The sequence below is a fragment of the Aythya marila genome (assembly GCF_965140915.1).
Source record: "Aythya marila genome assembly, chromosome: 9".
NCBI lineage: Eukaryota > Metazoa > Chordata > Aves > Anseriformes > Anatidae > Aythya > Aythya marila.
Genome location: NC_139050.1, coordinates 11,852,812 through 11,873,465, shown reverse-complemented (window position 1 = coordinate 11,873,465; position 20,654 = coordinate 11,852,812). Strand labels below are relative to the sequence as shown.

Genomic DNA, 20,654 nt, shown 5'->3' with positions numbered 1-20,654 from the left:
GCTGTGGCTGTGGGAGCCCCACAAGCCCCGTGGCAGGAGGAGAGGCAGCGGGTCCCTGCTCTGCTGTGTCTGCCGTGTGCTCTGCTGTGCAGAGCACAGCCCACGGCACGTTAATATTTGATGGGGGCATCGGGTGGCAGCACCAGGCCTGGTCCTGCCACATCCCTGGGGCGTCTCTGCACCAGCGAGGGGCTGTACGGGATCCTGTGAGCACACAGCAACACCCATGGCTGCGGGCACGGCCCCATCGCCCTGCTGGTGGTGGGCTGGGTGCTCTGCTCCATTCCTGCCGCTGGAAAGGGACATTTTGGAGATTGGGGGAGTATTTAGTAGCAGTAAATAAAGCCCGTGCTAATAAAGCCCATACCAAAGGTTGGCACCAGCAGGGAGGAGGCCTGGGCAGCAGGGTCCGCGGCGCCGCCCGCACGCCTGTTACTGATATTCAGCAGTGTTTGCGTTTCCTCACTCAACCTCCATCCATTATATATGGGCAGAGTGTATCAGCGGAGCTCAGTTACATGAGGGAAATTCAATCGAGGGGTTGGAATAAAATCAAGAAGCAGGAGATCAAAGCCTTCAAACGGTAACTGCCCGGTGAGGATCCATTACAGGGCCCACCTCCTGCCCCCCCCGGGGCCGGCCGATGCCCTGGGGACTGCGGCTCTGAGGGGACCACTGCCGCCGGCCCACCTTGATGGCCACCTAGACACATACAAACACGCACCCTTTGGCCAAATCTTTGACCCTGGATGGTTCACGAAGTGATGTCTGAATACACAAAACTCCCCCACCACATTTTTTCTGTAACCTTATGAAAGCAGCATTATTGTTCTAAATCACAGATTCTTCTGTTTATATAATTCAAACACGCTGTAAGGAAAAGTTTGATCGTGACATCTCAAGCTCCCTTCAACACCTGAAGGCAACCCCCCCCAAGCCCAGCCTCCTGCAGCTGCTGGCACTGAGTCCCTTGGGACCCTGTGACTCCCAGCCCGACCTTCCCAGTGGCACCCAGACCTCTGACAGCTCAACACCCACCCCATCCTTCCCCGTCCATACCTCTCACACTGTGAATATCTCTACCTCTTGTCTCATCTCTGCTGGAGACCAGAAGCAGCTCGAGATCTGTCGCCCTCACTGCTGAGGGACCCGATAACATTTTATGGTGGTCAAATGCTGAATCATGAATACCAAGCTCAAAAAAAGAATGGCTGAGATCAGTCCCCACTACTTAAAGCTTCTCTTGTTGCTCATTGACTCATGGTCTTAAGCCATACTCTTGTGATACTCTGCACTGAAGCCAGAGAAGGCCTGGTCCTTGCCTCCAGGACTGCCCCATCCCATGCAAGCACAGCGTAGCCCAACATCTTTTCAAGTCACCTCAGCAGGACCATCAGGAGCAGGTCCTGCAGCAGCTCCATCCCACCACAAGAGGTGCTCCCTCGCTGAATTTCATCGGGCAGGAGCTGGAGTTCTCACAGCCAGCCCCCGTGATGCAAACCCATGACCCTGCCACGTCTGCGTCACCATTCAGATGACAGCTGAAGGACCAGAAGGCTGAATCAGCAACCCCTTCAACCCCACAGCACACTAACACGCGTTAAAAAAGCCCTCTGTAGCCACTGCCAGAGCAGAGGGATGCACGGATCACTCAGCAATCGCACCCAAAGACACAGCCATAAAAATAAAAGCTTTTTATTATTATTATTTTTTTTTATATACCATTACAGGAACATCCGAGGAACATTCTCAACAGCACGGGCAGCTCCGCAGCGCCCGGGGGTGAGCGCAGGCGCCCAGCTCCGGGCTCTGCTGTCCTGCGTTCCTGAGCTGCCGCTGCTCTCGGGGCACGAGGTCCAGCTCCTCGCCCTCGGCACGGAGACCCCTGGCCCTCTGGGTATCACGGCGTCACCTTTTTGTAGGTGATGTGAAGGTGTTGGGTCATGGGCTGCGTAGTGGTTGCCATGGAGACGGTTTGCTCTAGCTTCCCATCAGAATTGAGCCTGAATTTTCTGGTAATCTGAAAAGGAGATAAGGAAAAACAATAATAAAATCAAGCAAACAGCATCTAAGGTAAAAATCCTTAACTGTGCTTTATGCCTTTCCTTTGCTACACTTGTGTTTTGCTGTCAACGTCCCGTGGAAAGGCTACACTCACTGCAACCATATAAGAAAACAATGAGTAGCTTTTTCCCCTAGAGGGGGCGGCCCTTTCCAAAATACCAGGTCTAACCCCAAGAACATCATCCCCAGTTGACCTTTGTCTTTGCTTAAATTTAAGCATTTTTAATTGAGGAAAGAAAACATTCAAACAGCAGGTTTGTGTGTGGCTTTGACGTTATATTCCCCACTTCAGGTTTTCTATTTGATTGACGATGGGTTTCAGTGAGGAGGTTTTGTGGGGTCAACAAACAGGAAGACTCTGCATTAAACAGATTAACTTCTGCTAAAATTAGCTGCTGTGGCTGTAAATTAATTAGCGAATTGGTGCCATGCCTGGTGCCACTGTGCTGGGAGAGGAAAGGTCTTGGCACTACCACTGCCGTCCCCTTGGTATGGACAGGCCAACACCTGGCTGTCAGGAGACAGGCACTGGGCTGGAGGCTCAGGGAGATGCCCTGTCCTGGCTGATGTTTTCAAGGCAGCCTCCAAAAACCATACAGACTCTCTGCAAGGCATTTAACTGCAACAGAAAACGGCTTTGTTCTTGCTGTATGGTGAGGCTGGACTGGAGCCTTCTGACCTCGGGTCAGCCCAGGAAGCACTGCTGGCCATCTCAGAGGAATTGGCTGGCAACGTCTTCCTCATCCTTCCACCTGACAGGCTGCGAGTCTGCTTGTACTGCACTAAACCTCCAGAGGGACAACCTGCGGTTGCTCTGTGGAGCTAGAAAACTTAGGACCTGTGCAAATAGAACCCAGCTTTCAGCAGCTTCCTAACAATTCAGGCCTGGGAATAGCACATGTTGTAAGCCTGCTCTTAGGTGTCTACAGAATGCAGGAGAGAAGTGGAACCATTATATTTAAACCTCAGCTCTTGCTTCAAAATAACACTCCAGTGTGTTGCTCCAGCTGCCCGACACTGCAGAAGGACAATACAACAATGCAGATGATTTAAAGGACACAGCAGCTCCCCGAGTGACAGCTGCTCTAAGAAGGCAGCCCGGCACGGCCCCCATACACACAGTGCTTTGGCCCTTCAAGTGATTTTGGCGCAGATTTGCTGCACATCATCCAAAAGAACAGTTTAGAGTGCCTAGTTCCACTTGGTGCTTCCCATGCTGAACACAGTCCCGGGGATGAACAGAAACAAAGTCTTGGGGACAGCAGGATAACCTGCATGCATGATTAACTGGCAGTTACTTAAATCAGCCCAACTTAGAAATTTCTAAAATGCAGTGTGTTACAAGCAAGAAGAAAGCAAAGACTGTTAGGAGTGCAGTATAGTCAAAAAGAATCCCAAGGATTCACGAAGCACTTTCAAAACAATAGCTCCCATAAGGCTTTTGCCAAGTGGATATGCTTAAGTGTACACACATCAGTATTCCTACCAGTTCCCTTTCACCTTAAACAAAAGCTAAAAAAGCAATTGCCTTTTTCAAAGAGCCGCGTTCACATTAACATTGAGTGGTTCATCCATCAGTGCTGAAAGAGGACTCTGCGCTTCTCTTTAAGATTGTTCTGAAAGTTGAATCAAAAGTGGAATTCATTCCTGCTGTTTTTCACAAAATGCCTCCATTTTACTGCAGTAACGTGCCAAGGACAATGGAATCGTCCCATTTCTTTCAGAAATAAAATTGAGTTGATTTTCCAGAAGAAATGTTTTTGTTTGTTTGTTTGTTTGTTTTAAAGATAGCTTTGGCTGATTTAGTATTTGACTTGGAAAAATAGAGAGCATCCCTTTTTCTAGATCTTCCTCAAACTGCTCTCTCACACATCTCCAGAGACTCAGAGCTTGCTGCAAAGTGACCTCAGCATATCACTGCACCCCAGGAAGATTTGGTTTGAGGAAGTTTACCAAACTGGGTACGAGTGCTGGAAGCAGCAAGATAAACTTGTGTCAGAGCATGGGGATAACAAGCAATGAGGGCGTGCTAACCCAGGCTAGCAGGAAGACACCAGATTTCCTGCTGCTCTAGACTTTCAGCTTGTCTTGAAGACATGGAAAAAAAAGAAGAGTTTTTTGCAAATGTGTTCATTTCCAGTGCAGGTCACTCCAGGGCACTTCCAGAAGCTGTTGCCAGTCTGCATGCTCCAAGACAGCATCCAACCCCGTTAATACATCTGTTCCTACACATGCAGCACGCGCCTAATACCAGTATCTAACACATCCCTTCCGTTTCGGCAGCCAGTGCCTGCCAAGCACACAACTGGCGCTCCTGCTCACTTCAGAACACCTCGTCCTCATCAACACATCCTCAGCTAACGCTGGATGCAGCCACAGCTCAGCCTGTGTGCTGCACCAGGGCTGCTTCCTGAAGCAGGAAAAGACAAATAAAAGAATACAAGATGTACTCATCTTTAACAAGAATTTATTTCACAATGTGTGACCTTAGCTGAGGGTTTCTGAAGGGCCCGTATTGACCCGTTACCAGCAGCAGATGGTTCTGATCTCCTGAACGAAAACCAAACAGCAAAGGAGGAAATCTCTGGTGACTAATGGAATAGCCAGAATGGTCTGTCTCACAGGTGTGGAAGGCAGACCTGGAGAAGACCAGTGACTGCAGGATCCAGCAGCAGGGCTGGGATCTATACCTGCAGAGTGGGCCCTTCCAGTGGGCTCGGTGCTACTATTCAGACAAGACTTTCCTATTCTCTTCCCTAAGGACCTGCCACTGCCCTTGCTGGAGACAGGATTCTGGGTTGGCTGGTCTGACTCAGCATGGCAGTTCTGATCTGAATGATTCCTTCTCGTCTTGTAACCTGTGAAGCAGCTTCTGAAAACTGTTACACAGAAAATAAGCAAGGATGCTGTGCAGTATTTCCAAGACCTGAGGGTAATCTGTAATTAAAGCATTAATCGGCCTGTTCTCTCAACTAGACACCCTCCGGGGCTAGCAATATTATTTGAATTGCTAACCAAGTGTGAACTCACCTGCTCTACATGGGGCTTCTTGGCAAAGGAGATCCTGGCTATGGAGTGAGAAGCTATAGACAGCTCTTGTCCATTCACCTCCCCTTCTTCCACCTCCACAAGACCTGATAAGAAGCAAGGTCATAAATGCCAGGCTACAAAGGTTAATTAACAACGTCACAATTACTAGGCTATATAACAGATGAAGAAGATTTTTATTTGACCTAGCACATATCAACAACTGTAAATCCATGCAACCTCAGAAACATAATGCTGGAAGATCCAGCCAGACTTACTCACACTGTGCGATAGGTATTGCATTGCTACTGGCAATTTTCCCTTCAGCACACGCTCTCTAGTTTTAGATCCTTATTTAACCAGGTTTTAAAGTTCTTTCGTTTTGTAATGTAACATAGATGCAGTTCTCTCTCTCATTCAGTCCCTGCCAGGTGCACAATGAGTACCAAGGCAGTAATTCCGGACAGCGGGAGATTCTCCTAGTTTAGGAACTAAGAGGACCACACTGAGATTACTCTTGGACATGGCAAAGGGAACAGGAGAGAAGCTACCTGTCACAGTGCTGCAGCCAGGCAGGGTTTGTAATAGGAAACTTGTGGTATGAATCACACCAAGCACTCTGGGAAGGAGAGGTCGCACGGGAGGTTTACCACCACCACAGCCTCGCCTTGCCAGGGCCACAAGCTCTGCTCTGCACCACAGAATCAAACACGGTGAGTGGTAACATCAGTACCGACGATCTAAGTGGGACGCTGAACTCAGAAAGAGCAGCTGTCCAACTGCTATGCTAGCAACAGGAGGACTCCAGACGGACGAGCTCATGACCTGAGGCATACACCCTCTGTTTCTACCACAGGGTCTACTGTGGCCAACTCACGGGAACAGTGAGAATGGAGCATCTTATCTGTTCAAGTTCTCCCTTTCTCCCTGCAAAACCATACTTGGATACCATGAAGGCAACAAGAATGGCAGTGGCCACTTATCACCTACCATGCTTAAGGGCCAGGCTGCAGTTCTTGTAATGAACTGAGGGGTTCTTTTGTTTCAAAAAGCTTTAGAAAGTATAAATACCAACATACCATTCTAGGAAAGGATATCCCTCAAGTCTCCTTCATGAGTGATATTTTGATTTGCAGTCCTCTCCTGTCTGAGAAAGCTAGAAAGCCTTGCTGCCTGGGCAAAGCCATGTAGCCAGTCCTAGAAACATGCTGCTTTTGACTCAAGCTCATTAGCAGCAGGATGGGGAGATGCTGCTCTTTGGTGCTGAGCCCACAGTGAAAATAAACACAATGGAACTGTTAAAGAGGTCCAGTAATTTTCTAGAAGAGTGATGAATGGCACCGCAGGACAAGGACCTCTTCTCTTCCCCAGAGAGGCAGTACCTGTGTTCTGGGCGCTGATGAAGGCCACCTTATTAGTGTCAGGTTTGAGGCGGATGAACCCACATTCTCGGTGCATTGGTTTCCTGGTGTCTGGATGGAAGGCGTTGAACCTGAGGGGAAATCAGAATACAAACATTGCTGAGTTGTTGCGCTGAAAACACAGGGTTTGGCCTAGTTTCATCTCAGGGAAAACTGTATTTTATTTAACCACGTGACTGCCTGTATTTGAAGAATAAGAGACTGACAATACTTCACGGTTGGAAGACATAAGTGTGTAAAAAGACAGTTCCTTTATGTGCACAGCCAGACCTCAGAGCTGGAAGTCATTATTTAAGTTCAGGCTTCTGATTTTCCACAGCTCCTGGGTCTCTCTAACTACTAGCTTAGAAACTCCCTTGGGTTACAGTAAGACATGTCGCTGATGCTGAAGCCATACTCTCGCTAATTTCCTTCTCTCAAACAAGTAGCTGGCTTTACAATATCATCTTTATTAAATTTTTTAAGATCTGTCAGCTTTTTTCTTTGTACCTTACATGCTGCAGGCAATAACACTGCAGACTTATTTCTTCCCATCTTGAAAAGAAAAAAAAAATCAGCTTGGATGCTTGTTTACTCCTCAGAATGCCTTACAGCTGTACATTTGGTCAGCCATATCACGGGCAATACCTACGTATTATTACACACGATCGTATATTGCGTTAGTGCTACAGCACTCCTGAGCCTACACAGGTAACTGAATGAAACCACACAGTGAGCTGAAGCAGTTATTTAGTGAGGAAACACCGAGAGCCAAAAAGCCAAAGAAAGGGCTTCCTACGTGAAGTAAGAGCTCAAAGTTGCCATCTCCCAAAAGGAAACACAAAAGGAAACTGGAAGCAAGGAAGGAGGAGCACAGCACAGGCACTCTGTTACAGAATTTGGGGGCTTACAACTGCTTCTGGCTCTCTGGCATCCTCTGGGCACAAAATGACTCCTCCGGCTTGGCTGTGTCTCTATACGTAGGCTGTCTCCTCCCAACCACACGGTGACAAGGACCAGGAGTGCCCGGTACCAGCAGTGCAGGACCGTGGCTATGCTAAGGACTGCCCTAGCATCCCAGCCTGTGTGCTCTGCACTTAGCGCACCCTGGGGAGTCGTGCATCATGCTGAGACTGTCCAGAATCAAAGGGGGAATTAACTTCAGGCTGCTGTCAGTGCCTGGAGTGTCTGGGACACGTGTGGCTTGTCTTGTAACGGTCTGGGGCGCTGGTTGAGGAGCCAGGGAGGAGCTGGGTACCTCACCTCCAAGCCTGCCCATTTCCCCAAAGCCTCCCAGAGTTTAGCAGTTCTGAGCTGAATTTCCTCAGCAAAGGAATACAACTCAGACCAGCGAGTGACCAAAAGCTGGAGTCGGGACATGCTGGGTGTAGAGCACGACTGTCGGAGCCCTGTTTCTTTTGGAAACTGAACTAAAAATATCAGGCCTTGAACAGCTCTGCCGCAACAGCGGCGCGCACCAGGAATGCAGGTACCATTCACACAACGTCAGCATCTTGTAATTATTCCTTTCTCTGGTTCTCAAAGCAACAGCCTTTCCATCTCAACCCTCCCAGCCAAAGGATCAGCGCTGAGCTGTTGGCTAACATGGCACTTCTCCTCCTCCAGATTTTGTATTTCTCTTTGAACAATTATTTGCAAACAAAGCAGTTAAGCTGGCTGCCTGATATCCAATACAGCTTGCTGAACACTTAATTTTTCTCAAATTTTTCACATTGGTGAAGACTGAGGACCACAGTTTAAAATGGACAAACCCGTTGGCTGTGTCACTGTGCCTTCATTTATATCCGTTAAGTGTCAGCCTGACAAAGCAGAGTGGTGGTGGTTGTAGGGTAAACTATTACTTGAGGATTCATTTCTAATTAAACAGCCACCACCAGCAACAGGAATGGTGTCTTATCTGGCCATAAGGACAACATTTTTTGGCTAACACACATGCACAGCATGTTAAAGTGGAAGGATCACTGACCTTTCAAAGCCAGGCACTGAATTTGCCCAAACTATAGGGATGTTCGTGTTCAGGATGGGGCCAATCTCGTTGCTGATCCCAGCACCTTCTGTTGCTTCTCACTGTGTAACCCTGAAGAGTGGCAGGCCACAAGAATTGCATGTTGTGCCACGGTCACAGTCCTGACCCTCTACACAAACGCCTCAACGCCAGAGGTGTGAACTCACTTCTGAAAAGCTCTGTGGAGTCGCACGGTTCATTTAGGTACAGGCTAGTGAACGGCCACTGATGGCGGGTGTGCAGCACAACACGACAGCTCACCAATTTATCAGCAGTTTTAAAGGAAAACACCCCCCCCAAAAAAAAGCAGACCACTCAGCTACATGCTGCTACATCGTCTCATTTGGTAGATGAAAACTGGTTTATTTTGGAACTGGAAAAGAAATGCAACCACCAAATCTCACTGCAGCCACACCTGCTCCGATCCAAAAGCTGCCGCCAGCACTGACAAACCTCAGGACTTACGAGAAGTTGAGCATGGGCTGCCCCACGTGAGAGATGTGCACTTCTTCCAGGTACTGGAACGGCTTCATCGTGGGGAAGGTGCCGTCCCCCGGGGGGTCTGAGAGCCAGGTGCCCAGCATCCAGGAGAGGGGCTCCATCACGGGGTTCAGCTGGGGAGTCTCTGCGGAGGAAGAGGAAAGAATGAAGACATTTTGTGGGCCTGCCCTACAGCTTGCTGTTAACAGCTGGGTGGAGGAAGGACATGAAACACCTCAGAAATGGTCCAGTGCATCAGGAACGCTTTGCTCCAGAGCAGTCAGCTCCAAGGTGCAAGGAGAGTAACTCTGTTTTCAGACCTGCTCGTGGCCTCCCCCAGGGCACTACTCCCGGCAGTGCCTTTCTGCCCCCTCTCTAGCACCAACCCAAAGGGAAAGTCCCCTCCCTTTGACACACAGGAAAGGAGAAGTCTGAAATCTCAGGGTAAAGAATGAAGCATGATAAACGGTATCAGTGACAGATCCCCAGTGCTCTGGCCCCGATTTTTCTCAAGCACTAAGGACGGGCTGCTCCTGTTTGTTTTGGAGCCCAAGGAAATTAGTTCTCACTTCAGAGGAAAGTCAGGCAGCATCCATATTCAAAAATCAAAGTGTACCTGTAATTTTTTTTTTAGAGATTAACAATGAGCTGTACTTTTGTAAAAAGAGGTAGAGATAGTTCAGAAATTGCTCTGCTTGGGTGCTGGACTAAGGCTCACTGAAAGGTATTAAAGACAGTTGTGCACATAAATTAAAGCAAAAAACAGAAGAGAAAGGTACTCCCATTCATCACTGCATTTATTAAGAAGCAACTGAGGTCTGCTTCACAAAGCCAAAAGGCTCCTTCTTTAGTGAATCATTTCAGAAGAGCTTTGATAAGCAACAGTTTTGCATTTTGCTATGATTTCACAGGGTGTGAGCTGGAAAAAAAAATGGGGAGAGAAATTGAGACAGACGCTTTAAAGTCATGTGAACCACAAAGCAGATCCTTTCCTACGATGTAAACAGGGAAAGTGATACAGCACCCACATGATCCTAGGAAAGACCTCCACAAATAGAGATGAGGGGGCCCACTGCAAAATCCAGGCTGGCTCCATTATGCAGCTGAATAAGTCGGCTTAAAGCACGCCCTCCTCCCACTCGTGTGCTAAACGACAGGCAGCGGCAGGCCAGGGGCTAACCGGGTGTTTTCCACACCTAGTGATATCATCTAGTGCAGGAATAAGCTACCTGTCTGGCTGGTCTAGAAGGCACGGACTCAGCTGCAAGGAGAAATGGTGCCCTAAACAAAAAATGGTCCGAGTTTCACTGTGCTCAAACCCAGCCAGCAAAAAAGACCAAGCAAGGAAGACTGGAGAGGTCACACTAGGATGCCAAAGTAGAGGAACAGAATTTTCACCAGTAAAAGCCAGCCACTTTTATTCTTTATTCTCTCACAGCAAGTGTAAAGACAGAACGACGACTAGCAAGTCTTCGAGACGCTGCTAGCTCCTTTACCCTCATGTACTCTGCAGGAGAAGCAACCTGAGAAAACACGAGCTTGAGCACGCTATTTTCTGGTGCAGTGAATACAGCGACTTTAATACAGTGATTACCAGCAACTGAAGTCCAAAATTATTCCTCTGAGAAACTAAATACCTCCAGACTGCTTCCTAGCACTTTTCCTTCCCACCTGCAGTCTCAGAGCAGGCTGTGTGAGCACAGACAGCACCACCACCTTGTCCACCTGGTATCTGTCTTCACCTTGCAGCCCGCACACGTTGCTTTTCCTTCCCAGCTTTCTGCAGGCCCTGAAGCCTCCCCACGGAAGGGAAGAGCAAAGCTTTGGAAGGGTCAGCAGAGACGGCAGCCTGAGCTGCTGCTGCCCTCTTCTGGGCCAGGAGATGGCAACAAAGCCTAGGACCAGCACAGCTTCCATCCTCTGTGACAGAGCACTTCATTTTCTCCTGCTTACCAACTGCGCTGTGGGAATAAGGACTGGAGAGAGACCCAGTGATGCACAGGGGAATGAGCACCTCCTGATCGCTTCCTGCACGCTGCTGCTTCTTACCTTTGGCATCGGACTTCGGACTAAGTTCTGTTATCACCTCCAGCAGCCTGCTGTGCCAGAGAGCTGGACTGAAAGGGCAGAAGAGCAATAGCGGGGAGGCTGATGGCAGAAAGGCTGATTGAGGGCATCAGAAAAGAAAGGTGATTAAAAAAAAAAAAATAAAAAAATTGCTTCTTATGTCACGGTTAAGTAAATGGAAGACTATTGTAGCAATAAATAATTTTACAGAGGAAAGTGGAAAACATCTGTCTACTGAGCTGCTCTGTTTGTAACACAGACTCGGGGATGCGGTCTCTGTCAAGAGGAATTTCATTGAAGGAGGCGCATGCAAATTCTTCTTTAACAATCTGCATTCATGGTTCACTTCTACAAACACGTTTTAAGCCACAGCAGTAGGCAAGCGCCTGAGAATAACAAGAAATACAAACCGCCTCTGGGAGCTTGCACTGCAAGACACGCTGTCCTCCCTTCTGCACATTTAAAGCCTCAGACAGCGTCTTTGCAAGACTGATGAAGCAAATCTTGGTCCTTGTGTGTCCACGTGCACAGTTTCTTTTCTGTGTAAAAGTAAGCTCACACTACAGCCTCTTCCTTAATAAGGACATTCACGGTGTCACTCTCCCCTCCCAAATTATACATTTTTTTCTTGAAGCTCTTCCCAGCACCTCGAGATGTCTGCTCCTCTACAAAACCCAAACGAAGTCAACCACCACATCTAAAAGTCGTGGTAACAGCTGGGGAGACAAAAACCACAGCAACGTGACCAGCAACATGATCACCTAGATCTCGTTTCTTCAGGAAGTCGTTCAGGCCACGCTTTCCCCCCCGAGACCGCTGTGCCCAGGTCCTGGGGACACAAGTCAGCTCTGCTTCACCTTCTGACCTCGCTGCATCCCTCCGGGCTTGCGGAGGGGTTGTTTCCACTTCCTTCCCATCCACAGGGGTTTAGAAGTCAAATCTCTCCCCGCACGGTAGCGAAGTCTGGCTGTACCTGGCTGCCCACGCTGTGCAGCGAGGGACGATGCTGTCTCCCTGCCAAAGCGGCCGAGCGATGCCCCAGGCCATGTCTGCGCAGGCCTCAGCCAGCGTGGCTCTGCAGTGTGATCCCTGGCACACAGAGCTACGCTGGCACGAATCCCTGCATGGTTTTTATCAGCAAAACTGCAGAGCGAGCAGCCAGTTGGCTGCTAACGAGACAGCTAACCTGTTTCTCCTAAGCCGGGGAACACTCGCTGCACGAAACTTAAGTGAAAAGAAAATCTCACAGGGCATCTTCCATCTTCAAGGTGTGGTGACTACAGCCAGCAACTGGGCAGCTTCCTGCAGTCCTTTCTTCATCCAAGACACTCACTAGACTTAAGCCATCATCAGCAACATTCCAGTAATTAAGGAGCAGCCTTGTTCTGGGCACTTTTTGCCCGATTAGGTACAGAAGGTGGCTTCATTCCCTGCTGCCCCCCTCCAGCGTTGTACCCCTTACACTTGCTGCTGCTCCCTCCCAGCAAGCCAGTGAAGCACTCCTAGAGCTGACATGCTCCAACTCCATCCCTGTTCTGAGGGGGGAAAATGTGATTACATTCACAAATTCGCATCTTATGCCCTCTATTAGTAATTAATTTCATAACCAAGCACCAATCTGTTACTGCCTCTGTGGTAAAACGTCCCAGTGTCTGCAGTCACTACCAGACTTCTTCAGTACAAAACACAGGGAAAACAGATTCGTAAAATTACCCACTGTTATGGGAAACCCAAACATCCTAAAGAAAGCTTACCTCAATGTATGTTTTACTTTCTTTCAAGTTTTCCTTAGTTAGCATTTTCATTGCTTCCTAGTCACCAGCTATTGTATTTGTGTGTGAGTCATTGCCCACTGACTTCAGAAATTAATGCTTAATCCACAAGCTGAACAGGCCATTAGGGGAAAAGAAAAAACACAACAGAAAACAGACCACAGAAAAAAGATGCAGAAAACAGGGAAGCAACAGGTCTTGCTTTCCCCCTTCCAACCTCCTTTCTCTCCGCGGGGACAGTGGAAGGGCCATCTCCTGATGAACCTGGTCCTGAAGCTGGAATTCCTACAGGAAATTTCTACCCTGAATCCATCCGACAGCCACAGTCTTGCAGTCACTATTCCTGAAGCATGCTCCTGTGAAAGAGTGAACCTAAAAACCTAGACAGCCTAAGAGATAATATCGTTTAGGGTTAGCTAATCAGCATTTGAAAAGATAACACAGCTGATAATCTCACAGATCACAGACCTTGAGACACACACACACACAGAAGTGCAATCGCTTGTCCCCACTCACTCAGCTTGACAGGGCAGGAGAGGAGGGGAGCTCGCTGCGTGTCCAGCTGCTCCAGTGATGCTCGAGGCAGCTCACCTCTGGCACGGAATCACAGAATATCCCAAGTTGCAAGGAACCCACCAGGACCACCGACTCCAACTCCTGGCTCCATACAGGACCACCCAAAAATCAAACCCTATGTCCAAGAGCATTGTACAAATGCTTCTTGAACTCTGGCAGGCTTGATGCCGTGACCACTGCCCTGGGCAGCCTGTCCAGTGCCTGACCACCTCTGGGTGCAGACCCTTTCCCTAACCCCCATCCTGACCCTCCCCTGTCCCAGCTCTATGCTGTTCCCTCGGGTCCTGTCGCTGTCCCCAGAGAGCAGAGCTCAGCACCTGCCCCTCTGCTCCCCTCCGGAGGGAGCTGCAGGCCGCCATGAGGCCTCCCCTCGGCCTGCTCTGCTCGGGGCTGAACAACCCAGGGCCCTCAGCTGCTCCTCGTACATCTTCTCCTCCGAACCCTTCACCATCCCTGTAGCCCTCCTCTGGAGGCTCTCTAACAGCTCTATCTCCTTATGTTGTGGCACCCCAAACAGCTCACGGCACTCGAGGTGAGGCAGCGTCAGGCAGCGCAGTGGGATGCTCCCTGCCGATCCCTTCCCTCTGCCTGCCAGCCGGCCCTTTTGGCTGCCAGGGCTCATTTTCACCTTGCTGTTGACCACAACCCCCAGATCTCTTTCTGCAGGGCCGCCCTCCAGCCTCTCATCCCCCAGCCTGTAGGTACAGCCAGTGTTGCCCCTTCCCAGGCACGGAATCCAGCACTCGCTCCCTTCATATTGTTGGTAATTGCTCAGCCCTCACATTTGTCCACGTCTCTGCAAGGCCTCTCCATCCTCAGAGTCAACCAGTTCTCACAACTTAATGTTGTCTGCACACAAAGTATACTTTCAAGTCCTGTACCCAGGTCCATTTATGATGACATGAAAGAGAGCTGGCCCTATATCAGAGCCACGCAGAACCCCACTGGTGACTGGAGCCTGTCAGCCCCAGGGCAGCACATGCACGGGCTGCAGGTGCTGGAAGTCCTCACCCAGCCTCTCTCCTGACACCTTGTCACAGATTTGGCCCCACTCAACCTCTGTGCACATATTCCTGCTCCTTATCTCACTCCTTGCTTACTTTATCCTTCAATATTTGTAGGGCTTTATTGACCAACCCTCCGTCCCAGCCCTTCCCATCCATTTCTCCAGGTAGATAAGGCAGAAGAGCTGTGATCAGCACCTGCCATTCCAGCATAAATGTATTTTTCTTTCTCGCACCCCCTCACATCTCTTCCCACTGACACCGAGGAACACAGCTTTACAACTTCTTTCTGCAAAACAAGCCAAAGTCTCTCGGCACCTTGGTGGAAAATGCTTCTGCTGAAGAGGCAGCGGGTCTCCAGTTCCGCACAAAACCATGTTTAATGTTCAGGTCTGTCTCCTGCCTGTGTTCCCAAAGCTCACCTATTATCCTTCATCCGCACGTAGAAAGCATTATAAACAACTGCACTTCTATGAGGTTTTGTACAAATACTAAGAAACAAATCTAAACTGGAAAGAAACATTTCCAGTGGATACTTAGCAAAATTCTGATTGTTTGCCACGTGGACCCAATTCGCGAATCTCCTGCCTTTAACATGACCTTCATGAAAGCAGACATGGAGTTTGGAACGGGCTCCACGTAAGCTCTGCATGCTGAATTTGAACTCTACCTCTCTGAGAAACGCATATACTTTAAGCGCATTGAATCCTACCTGCGTTTGCTCCGCTGCTGGCCATAGCGTGCAGAGTTATTTTCCTATCGCTTGGTCTAGCTCTCTAACCACCTTTGCTCACCAGAAAGTGCTCTGCACTTGCTTGATAAGATGGCTATAAGGGAAGTGATCTCACGATGAGGTAAGAAAGTTAACCTAGAGCCTGCTGGGAGATGTAGTTTTACAGAAGGATCGAACAGCAGGGCGTGAAGGCAACGTGACCTCGTGAAAGCAGCATCTTCGTTTTGGCTTCAGGAACATGATGCAACCAGCAGAGCTGAGAGGGCTTCCAGCAGAACTAGCTGGTTAGATGCTATGTGTGCTGAACAGGAGCATGCTGAATTGCCTCCCCTTCCTTTGCAGTCCATGTTCCTCCCAGCTCACCTTCCCCAGGACATTGAGGCCGTGTTTTTTTGCTCACTCTCTCCCTAATTTCTCCCAGTGCATCCTCTTGTTCTGTGGAAAATGTGTCTAATCTTGCTCTGCCTGGTGCACCATGTCCAGCCATGCCCTGTCAAAAACATTTCTCAGCCACTGGCCTGAAGACGCCAGAGATGGCCCACGAAACAGAAGGAATCGTGTTCCTACCAAACAAGCAAGCAAATTCCAAGTTCAGCACAGAAAGCGTCGCTGCAGCAGCCGTGCAGAAAACCCAGGGGGTTTCCTGAAACAAGTGAGTTGATCTCCCTGCCCTGCAAGGCTGGGAAAGGCCACCTTTGTGCACCATGACAGCCTGAGCGTGCTGTGAGGCGAACTCACCCGGACTGAGTCACTCTGTGCGGCTGGCAGGGACCGCGTGTGCAGCAGTCTGCAGGAATCTGCTCCTTCCCAACGGCTGTCACTTGGCTGCAGCCAGCAGGAACCTCCTCATGCAGCTGGAGGAGCATTTCAGCCGAGAACGGTGGGCAGGAGGAGCTGCCCGACCGGTGAGGTGCCAGGTGAGATACACGCGGCAGGAATCACAGGGCCTCGTAGCAGACAGCAGCATCGCCGTGGGGTAACACTTCGGGCATCGCTGCTCTGCACTTGGGCATCCCATTCTCTGCTTTTCCAGACAAAAAACGTGGCTGTCCGGCCTGATACGCTCACAGCTTGAGGCTGTAAGCCATCCAAACATGCAGGGGACCATCAGAAAACCTTAAAAACACAACACTTGCTAACCAGATCCACGGCACAGATCGCACGGACTGCCCGGTGAGCCCAGCACGCAGCCCATCCAAAAGCAGCACCCAGCGCTTTTAAGAGGCCTTCGTACTGAGACCAGGCAGTGATCTCACTGGAGGGCCAAAAACACATCCCTCTGCTCCGAATTTCGTGCACGCAGCCGGACATCGGGCGGCAGCGGGGAGGACAGCCGGCAGCACGCTGGAGTCAGGAGGTAAACAGGCAGCAACCTGCCAAGTCAGCCCAGCCGCGTACCTTCCTCACGCTCCCCATCCCCAAGGCACCGGCTTTAGAAAAAAAAAAAAAAAAAAAAAAAAAAAGAAATTGCAGGCTCAGGTTTATAGCTATTAACATCACCTCATCCACGCACCGTATGATTTAGGACAACTGAAATGTAGCTACTAATAAAGACCATAATTATTATTAACCTAATACCTGTTACCTCCGCTTTTATGAATACCAAAAAGCCCTCTTCAATTCAGTTTTGCATCAGAGTGCAATTTAGTGTCTGCGCCTAAAACAGGCTCTGCCCAACAGCAGTCAGCTGCGCTTAATCAGGTATTTTGACTGCCATAAACTATTACGGAGAGCACAAGAAAAAAATAATGCAAAGCAGAAGAGCACCAGGACGAAATTAAAAAGCTGGCCAGCCCCTAACAAAGCCCTAGAAAAGTCACCAGCAGAATGGTTCCCTAAGAACTTCTCATCGCCTAGAGCTACAATCACCAAAATGATTTGATTTTCTCACGTTGGTCTCTAGTGTTGTTGATAAGAGATAGCAGAATGGGTAACGAGTCGATCACTTCATTTAAAAAAAAAAAAAAAAAAAAAGACATTTCACCTTATAAAACTGAAGATGCAATTCTTATGTTCTTACAAAATTCTTACTGAGCCATTCTCCTGTTCTCATTCATGTACATATTAGAACATCTGCCTCAAGAAAGAAAACAAAATCGTAGTACTTCCTAGAAAAAAAAGGACACCAACATTCAGGACACTCTCCTTGCAACCAGCATCTCACTGCACACATTTCAACACTGCCAGACAAATTCTTTCTCTCTTTATAGGTATACTTACGAATGTTAATTACGGAACCCTAATTTTGTATTTAGTCATTTCCTTTAGTCTGACACCAAAGCAGCATAGAACTGCAGACAGGAAGGCACAAATAAGACCACGCTGATTTCCTACTGCAGCAAAAAAATCTTTTCCCCCTCTACCCAAATCAAAGCACGAGCTTTCCACTGGAAAATTACAAACATGTGGAGAAAGTAGCGCTGGGTCAGCCTGGGAGAACTTTGCTGGGATTTATTCTCCTGCACTTGAGTGAGGAAACAGGCCATGCTGTAAGAGAGTGCATCTGCCTGCTCCAGGACCATGTTCCCAACCATGCCTACTACCACGCGGCTTCAGAAAACAAGGAGGAACCTCCCAACGGATGCAGAGGGGAGAATTACCTCGGCATGAGTTTCCAGCACACCTAGCCATCCTTGGGAAGCTGCTTCAAGAAAGCCCCGGGTCACTCATCCTTCACAAAGTAACCCTACGCAGCCACACAACCACCAAATACCATTAAAGCCTTCCAGGCTTTTCCCCCAAATTACATCTAGCAACTGGAGTCACTCTGCAAAAGTTCTGTCATTGTTCAAAAGCTCTGTATTAAATCACTCTTCTTGCAATAGAAAGGGGTAGGGCCTGATCTGACTTCTCGGTAACAGAATTTCACGCCGCCTCATCCCTCGTTGAGCTCCCCTGTATTTTCAGGTGTTTCACTTTTTTTTTTTTATTATTATTTTACTGATAGAGAAGTCATTCCCTATCTCTTCGCACTCTATTATCTGTTTCCTGCCTTCTGCCTTCTGAGGGCGGAAATTATCAAACTGAACGCAGTATTTCAGTCAAGAAGAACGGCGTCAACATGCACGATGACAGTCGTATCTGAGACCTGCTACCTCACTTAGATTTCCTCTATCCCAAGCACTGAGTACAGCACATGAAATCCAAGATCAGAAACACTTCTCACATCACTAGAGAAGACAACAACAGCTCTTCCCAAACGCCTTCTGCTCGTGACAGCTCGTTAAGACACAGAAAAATTTCACAGACACTCTCCAAATCATGTCACAGATGAACAAGCTAAAATAATCCAGGAAGAAAACGAAAAAAAAAATCATCACAGGAGTTGTCCTCCACACCACAACCTAACTTTGTGCCCCATCACCTTGGAAAGCTTTACAGAAACAACGCGTGCTATTTGCAACTTCGAGGAGGCAAAGTTTGGAGAGCGCAGCGGTAACTTGTACCAAACAGCCAACACTGTCAGGGCAAAAAAACAACCAACCACCACCAACAGGCTTGTGGAATACAAGAAATAGCTCACGCGCCCCAAAACCTGCCCAATTCTTTCACTTGCGTCTCTTGGCCTAGCACGAGCTACTACTTCCCTTTCCAAAAACACACCTTTCCCCTGTCTTTAACTGACTGCATTGCTATTACCTCTAACTTAAACAGCCTCTTATTGTTACGAAAATGATGAATTCTGCCTGAACGCAAGGACGCTGCAAATACTGACCACAGTCCTGTGATAGCAGGCTGTTCAAGTAAGGGAAACTGATCCTCTTCAGCTCGTCTAGCTTCTCCTTCAGCTTCCTGACTTGACTGTCCGAGCGGCTGATCCTCTGCCTCAGCAGTTTCAGCTCCCCATTCTTCTTCTCCACCTGTTCACGCAAGCAGCACACCTGACTTTTGCTTTGCCTGGAGGAGAAACAGTACGAGTGGAGGGAGTCAATGAGCTTGCAGGCTCCCGAGGCCGACATGATGACCTCGTTGATCGACATGGGGTTGGCATCCGTGTCCCCCTTCTGCCCCACCACAGCCTCAGCAGCAGGCTGAGGGGTCAGGTCTGCTGGGGATGCCGACAAACTCTGGGAAGGTTTCTGAGGGGTCGCGGTGAGGGATGAAGTGGGGGAGTCTTCTGTGACAGTCTTATCGTGTCCCATGAGATTGCTGCTGCAGCTTGGTTCCACGTCTCTCTTTGGCCTTTTCCTTTCTAGCTGCTCTTTTGGGAAAGACGGCCTCTCTCGGGCATGCTTGGAGGAAAAGCTGTAAGAATGAAGGGAGCCGATGAACTTGCAAGCACCAGAGGCGGGAGGCGTGAAGTCATCCGCCGATATGCCACTCCTGTCAGCTATCCAACTCCCCGTCCAGGTGGTTTTAGGACAGGCCTCCACGGAAGATCTGTCAGGCTTTTTCTGAGGTCCAGGCTTTGCCACTAAATTATCCCCTAACGTCCTTCTCCGAGGGCCTTCCAGCTGGCTGTGGAGATGCTCTTCCTCCTCGGACATCGACTCGATGTCCTCTTGCAGAGTCGCCTCCTCCATCTCGTTCGCCCCTTGCATCACCATAAAGTCCTGGTCAGGAGAGGAGGTCCTCTGGGCTACCTCACGGCCTCCTTCCCTCGGGTCCTCCCCATCCTGCAGCGCTACCTGGCTCGCTAGTTTCCTCTTGCTTCTGACATAATCCAGGTTGTCGCGCTTCTTCTCGGCGAGCTGGAAGATGGTGGGGACGGCGGTGGGCTTCAGCAGCCGGTGCTGGTCCTCCAGCCGCTTGGAGAAGCTGTCTTTGGTGAAGTGCTCGCTGCAGAGGAACGAGTACTTGGTGGGGGTCCAGTTGTCCCTCTGGACAGCCTTCAGCCACTGGATCAGGCGCTTCGAGTCCTTCAGGGGGAACCTACAGCCGGGAGGCACAAACAGGCCGAGCGTTCAGGGGCGATGCAGGCGCCCGACTTTCGGCCGCACCCCAAAAAGTTGGGACCCGGCGGCGGGGGCCGGGGGGAGGCCGGGTGGGGGGTCGGGGGGGGGTCAGGGGGGCCCTGCCCTTCCCCTCCCCGCCGGGTGGGCGCAGCCCCGGGGCTCGGGGGGCGCCGCAGCACAACAAAGAGCCGCGGGGGCTCCGCCGCCCGCAGCCGCCCCCCGGGGCCCCGAGGGGGTCCGAGCGGAGCCCGGAGCGTGGCGGAGCCGCCCCCCGCTCCCCGCGGGCTCACCTGTGGAAGGAGACGGCGCCCCGGTGCGCCTTCCCCTGCCGGTTGGAGCAGTTGGCGGCGGCGCAGCAGATCACCATCTCCGGCCGGCGGCCGGGCCCGCCCCGGCCTTCCTCCTCCTCCTCCTCCTCCTCCTCCTCCCGCCCCCCCCCCCCGCCGGCCCGGCCCGGCCCGGCCGCCGCCAGCCGTACAGCAAGATGGCGGAGCCAGGTCACCCCTCCGCCCTGGGCAGCGGGGCTCCGTACGGCGCCGCCGGCAGCCGCGCCAGCATGGCGGCCGCCGTGTGGCCGCCGCCATCTTGGCTGAGGGGTTGCCGTACGGAG

General features: G+C 50.1%; 1 protein-coding gene across 2 annotated transcripts; it reads right to left on the bottom strand.

Moving 5' to 3' along the window:
* Window positions 1–1,692: 1,692 nt before the first annotated feature.
* THAP4 (THAP domain containing 4) lies at window positions 1,693–20,449 on the bottom strand. 2 transcript variants are annotated; one of them, XM_082767393.1, is made up of 6 exons: window positions 20,335–20,449; window positions 18,865–20,021; window positions 8,983–9,142; window positions 6,474–6,583; window positions 5,095–5,198; window positions 1,693–2,020 (listed from the first exon to the last, which is right to left on the bottom strand). In XM_082767393.1, exons 1-6 carry the CDS (start codon window positions 20,409–20,411, stop codon window positions 1,901–1,903), a joined length of 1,728 nt encoding a protein of 575 aa, XP_082623519.1. In that variant the 5' UTR covers window positions 20,412–20,449; the 3' UTR covers window positions 1,693–1,900. The 2 variants fall into 2 exon arrangements, with proteins under 2 accessions (XP_082623519.1, XP_082623520.1); XM_082767394.1 differs by lacking the exons at window positions 18,865–20,021; window positions 20,335–20,449 and adding an exon at window positions 15,129–15,602 and having other exon boundaries at window positions 1,696–2,020.
* Between the last annotated feature and the right edge of the window lie 205 nt (window positions 20,450–20,654).

Bases quoted from the DNA above. Each gene is read 5' to 3' on its own strand.
- THAP4 (XM_082767393.1), bottom strand. From the start codon at position 20,411: ATGGTGATCTGCTGCGCCGCCGCCAACTGCTCCAACCGGCAGGGGAAG. The intron at 5,199-6,473 runs GTACTGCCTCTC...GCTTCTTATCAG, and splicing joins CATCAGCGCCCAGAACACAG to GTCTTGTGGAGGTGGAAGAA. The intron at 2,021-5,094 runs GTGAGTTCACAC...TCTCCTTTTCAG, and splicing joins AGAAGCCCCATGTAGAGCAG to ATTACCAGAAAATTCAGGCT.